At 35.4% G+C, this 5,694-nt stretch overlaps 1 protein-coding gene and 1 non-coding gene across 2 annotated transcripts; one reads left to right on the plus strand and one right to left on the minus strand.

Moving 5' to 3' along the window:
- Positions 1 to 3,973: 3,973 nt before the first annotated feature.
- Positions 3,974 to 5,155, plus strand: LOC115990464. Its single transcript, XM_031114297.1, has one exon. The coding sequence runs from the start codon at positions 3,974 to 3,976 to the stop codon at positions 5,153 to 5,155; it is 1,182 nt and encodes a 393-aa protein (XP_030970157.1).
- Positions 4,367 to 4,473, minus strand: LOC115993394. Its single transcript, XR_004092936.1, has one exon. It is a non-coding gene; the product is annotated as a small nucleolar RNA R71 (small nucleolar RNA).
- Positions 5,156 to 5,694: the final 539 nt, after the last annotated feature.

The raw sequence follows: 5,694 nt of genomic DNA on the forward strand, positions 1-5,694 counted from the left end.
TTGTCATTTTGTTGTGTGCTCTTGTTGGAATTTGGGGCATTGTATGATTGATCATGTTGTAATCTTGGCTTTGGAGCATTTTGGAATGGTTGTATTTTTTTGGTCATGGTTTAATTTGGAAAATGTTGGTGGCTTATGGAATTTTGGCAATGTTGGTAATTTGTGAAGTTATTGGATGAATTTTGGCTTGGATTTTGGGACATTGACATTGTGAAAAATTTGTTATGTAAGCTTGTATGAATATATTCATGATGCATGTGGGAAATTTTGTTGCCATGTGTAAATTTTATTTCATGAACATGGCAAAATTTTGTGGGTATGGAAAATTTTTGTTGATATGAAAAAATTTATGAGCATGAAATTTTGGCTATGGAAAAATTTTGTTGGGCATGTGATGAAAAATTTTTGTGGTTATGATTTTGGATATGCAGGGATTTTTTGTTGTGATTTTGGACATGTAGGAATTTTTTGATGGTCATTTTGGACATGTAGGAATTTGTTTGGTTGTGATCATGGACATGTAGGAAAATTTTTTACGGTTATTTTGGACATGGGAATTTTCTTGTTGTTGGTCATGGTAAAATTTTGGTGGGACATTGATTTTTTTAGACGTATGATTCTTGGAATTGCCTTTGATCATGGGGAAACTTTAAATGAGACAAGTTTAGAATTCACCTGATGAGGCCTTGTAGTACCAATTTAAACTTATCTTAATTGGCTCTGATGGAACTTGCACTTATTTGAATGAGGTGGAGTTAAATGCCCCAGTTTAAAAATGAATGCATGATTTTTTGGAAATCTTAGAATCTTGATGATTGATTTTTTTTTTTTGAAAAGATGATAATGGTGATCCTTTTTTTTTTTTTTTTTTTTTTTTTTGAAAATGAATGAGGCATGGTCAAATGCCCCTAGTTTGAGACATGTATTCATGAGCTTGAAAAAGAATCTTGATTTGATCAATTTTTGAAAATAGTAATGCAAGTGATGATTTTTTTTTTTTTTTTTGAAAACAAATGAGTTAGGCATGTCTGAAATTTGAATGCCCCAGTTTAACCCAAAAAAAAAAAATTTGAGTATTTAACAAGGTAAAAAATGGACCTAAAAAACACCTAAAAACACAAAACATCGAGAATGAACTTCAATGAGGCTGAGTGCCAAATGGTACTTGGTCACGCCATCGGGCTTAGACCGTGGTGGGCTGACTTCTCACACTTTTCCAACGCGTGTTTTGCATTTTTGAGTTTTTTGAAAAATATTTTCTTCGTGTGTGACCATGAAACACTTTCCTACTCAGCTACAAACTCTTTGAAACTTATTTAAACCTGATTAACAACTAATGTAGCTTATTTTAGTGATCTCCCCTGCAACAACTCTCTGCATAAAGGTTAGCAAGACATAATAATCACAAGCAAGTGTCATCTATGGAAAACAAAAATTTTTCTCATTCAACTATTCATGATATCAACAAATGGGCTTGTAGCTTTGATTTCAATACCAAGAACAATTTTACAGCCTATAAATTAGAGGGAATTAAGGCTTTGAGGAATGTCAAAATCAAATGGGACTTCCTTCATGCTGTAGTGAAATTCTAGGATCATGAAGATCACATGTTCTGGTTTAAAACTATTGAACTCTGCCCCCACAATTGAAGTATTTTTCTCTATTTTGGGCTATGATCTAAGCAAGAATCCACAGTAGTTTTTTGTGATCCCAGGTATAGGGAATCTTTTTTTGATGCTTTCAGTCTTTCTACTTCCATCACTAGTAGTATGGTCTTTGTGCGATTCTTTCAAGGATGATTAACAAACGCACTAATGGAGTGACTGACAATATGCAGAAAAACTTTGGCTTGGCCCTATGCTTCATGGGAGAATTTTTGCTTTACTTTGGAAGGCACGGTTTTGCGGATGCTCGAGCCATAAGTGTTGTGAGTCAAATTAAGGATGGTGATAGTCCTGTTTCTCTGATTTTGGCAGAGACTCTTCCAGGACTAGATGTTGTATTTCATGGTGGAGAGTCTCAAAACTTTCTTGGGAGTCCCTTGACTTTGCAAATATGGCTGATGGAATGACTGGATCTGATTGCCAGGCCTACAACTAGTAGTTATGGTCCTAGCAATTTTCTTAGTAGGACTATTGATGACTTACATAACTTGGTATAATTTATCACTTCTCAACTTTAAACTTTAGTCTAATTTTATTTATTTTTATTGATTTTAGACTTCATTATTGTTATTTAAATTTTATTGCAGATTTGAAGAAAATGAAGATTTATTCAAATAAAAGAGACGAAGCAGCTAGAGAGAATATTGGGTTTTGGATGAATGGAGGCTGAAGGAAGATTTTTTTTCTTTGGCTTGAGAATTGGCATGAAAAGTGGGTCCCTTTTGGTTTGGAGGGAGGCGGGTTGACTTCATCTTGACAGAGAGGCACACACGAATTGGAGAGATTGAGTGGGCTTTTTGAGCTGTAACAAGTTTTGGGCTGGACTTAAAAACGTAGGGCTAAAAGAGAACTAAAAAAGAGGCGCTAAGAGAGAGAAAAAGAAAATGAGGCACTGAACAGAAAAGAAAGAAGGAGGCGCTGAACAGAGGGAACAAAAGAAAAGAGGCACTGAAGCAGAAAAAGGGGCTGAACAGGAAAAAAAAAAAAAAAAAAAAAAAAAAAAAGGCGTTGAATTAAAGGGGGAAAAACGCTAAAACAAAAAGAAGAGGAAAAGGGAGGCGCTGAAGGGCTGAAACAGAAAAGACAGAGGGCTGAAACTGAAAGGCAGAGGTGCTAAAACTGAGAGACAGAGGGCTGAAACAAAAAGACAGAGGGCTGAAACAGAAAAGGGAGAAGGCTAAAACTGAAAGGCAGAGGTGCTGAAACTAAAAGATAGAGGGTTGAAACTGAAAAGAGAAAGGGCTGAAACTGAAAGACAGAGGCTGAACTGGGAGGACTGAGACAAGATATATTTTCGGCATTTATTTTCCTTCGAATCTCCTCAAAAAAATGATGGTGAATTCGTTTATGTTGAATTTAATTTTTAGCATGAACTAAATTTTCTTTATTCTAGGAAAACGATGAAATCTAATTCCAAACTATGCTTGCTTTTTCTATGGTAATTTGAATTAATTCTCTTCATGTTTGTCTAATTTATTTTGAGCTTATTGCTTCTAATTAACTGGCCATTAATTAGATGATTTTGATCTTGTGATTTGCTGTCGAAAGAGGGAATTATAGGATAGATCTTGAATATTTCAGCAGAGGTAAATATAGAGATCGAAAGACTTATATGAACCTATGTAGTATTAAAATCATTGGTCTTAATGCTTTCTTACTTTATTAAATTGCATACTCTTGTATAAATTGATGAACAAGAATGTTTCCAATTGACTGTCGAAAGAGGCTTTTGGAAGAGTTTGGAGATTACTAACAAACAGAGAGAATTAAATTCAATTAGCTAAATGAGTAAAGCATAGTGAGAGATTAGGTGAAATTGATTTCCTAGAAGTTTCTTTCTCATTAAGTTGATTTTCAAGCAACATCTTTCTTTTCCTCTACGTATCTTTTATTTAAATTGATTTTAATTTGAATTACAATTACAAAAACCTTAGTGACTTTTCTAGATAAAATCGAGATTAGCATAATTTTGGTATTTGTCAAAAGTAAGTTACCAATCCCTGAGGAGGATACTCTTTTCATCACTTTACTATAAAACTACGATACTGTGCACTTGCAGTTTTGCACCGATCAAGTTTTTGGCGCCGTTGCCGGGGTTTGATTTCTTCTTATTTTTGTCAATATCAATAAAAAGTAATCTTGGTTTTAATTTAGAATTGTATTTTATTTCATCTATTTATATTTATTTTTTTTTTCTCCAGGTGTGTTTTTGACGATGGATGCGCCATGCTAGAACTCGAAACATTATTCCTTTTGATCCGGAGTTTGAATGAACTTTTAGATTACAAAGAAAGAAGAAAGTACTAGCCATGGCTGACGGAGAACAAAATGCACAGCCACCCACCTTGAAGGATTATGTACGGCCAGTTGTGAATGAAAACAATTCAGGCATAAGACGCCAGACCATTAATGCCAACAATTTTGAGCTCAAACCAGCGTTAATCAGCATGGTACCACAAGCCCAATTTGGTGGATCACCACTTAATGATCCCAATATTCATTTGGCGATGTTTTTGGAGATTTGCAATACCGTAAAAATGAATGGTGTTACTGAAGACACCATTAGACTGAGATTGTTTCCTTTTTCTTTGAGGGACAAGGCTAGAGGTTGGCTACAATCTCTACAACTGGGAAGCATCACTAGTTGGCAAGACATGGCAGAAAAGTTTCTTGCTAAATTCTTTCCACCTGCAAAAACAGCCCAACTCAGGAGTGAGATTGGTCAATTCAGGCAAAATGATTTTGAGTCACTCTATGAAGCATGGGAAAGGTATAAAGATTTGATTCGGCGTTGCCCTCAACATGGATTTTCGAATTGGTTGCAAATTCAGATGTTCTATAATGGGTTAAATGGGCAAACTCAAACCATAGTTGATGCTGCTTCTAGTGGAACTTTGATGTCAAAGACAGTTAAGGGTGTTACTTCTCTTTTGGAAGAAATGGTCTTAAACAACTATCAATGGCCAATTGAAAGAACTATGGCTAAGAAAGTTGCTGGGATTCATGAATTGGATCCGTTTGCAGCCCTCTCAGCTCAAGTTGCTTCTCTATCTCATCAGGTTTCAACCTTAACAACCCAAAGAATACCACAAAGTGCAGAATATGTAGCAGTTTCAAGTATGACAGTTCCGATGAATGAAGTAAGTCAAGAACAAGTTCAATACATCAACAATCGAAACTACAACTATCGTGGAAATCCTATGCCAAATTACTACCATCCAGGACTTCGAAATCATGAGAATTTTTCTTATGGAAACACGAAGAATGTGCTACAACCTCCTCCAGGGTTTGATAGTCAACCAAGCGAGAAGAAGATGTCACTTGAGGATGCCATGGTTTCCTTTGTTGAGGAGACCAAAGCAAGGTTTAAAAAGAGTGATTCACGGTTGGATAACATTGAGACTCATTGTAACAATATGGCAGCCACTATGAAAAATCTTGAAGTGCAAATTGGGCAACTAGCCACAACCATCAATGCCCAACAAAGATGAACTTTTCCAAGCAATACAGAAGTGAATCCAAAGGAACAATGCAAGGCCATTATACTTAGGAGTGGAAGAGAAATTGAATGGTCACCATCAAAGGAAACCGAGTCCACCCCTACAACTCCAAACAATGGCCAAAGCAAGAATAAAGTAGAAGAAGAGGAGATTGTTGATGATACACTAAGAGAGATTGACATGCCTCCATCAATTTCATTTCCTGACAATCCTCCTATTCTCTCTACTCCACTTCCTTATCCTCAACGTTTTCAAAAACAAAAATTTGATAAGCAATTTTCTAAGTTTTTAGATATTTTTAAGAAAATTCACATAAATATTCCTTTTGTAGATGCCTTGGAACAAATGCCAAATTATGCAAAATTCCTGAAAGACATCATTTCCAAGAAGAGAAGGTTGGAGGAGTTTGAAACAATGAAGCTTTCTGAAGAATGTAGTGTCATTCTTCAAAAGAAATTACCTCAAAAATTAAAAGATCAAGGGAGTTTCACTTTGCCTTGCACTATTGGAGATTCATTTTTTTATAAAGT

The sequence above is a fragment of the Quercus lobata genome, chromosome 5 (assembly GCF_001633185.2).
Source record: "Quercus lobata isolate SW786 chromosome 5, ValleyOak3.0 Primary Assembly, whole genome shotgun sequence".
Taxonomy (NCBI): domain Eukaryota; kingdom Viridiplantae; phylum Streptophyta; class Magnoliopsida; order Fagales; family Fagaceae; genus Quercus; species Quercus lobata.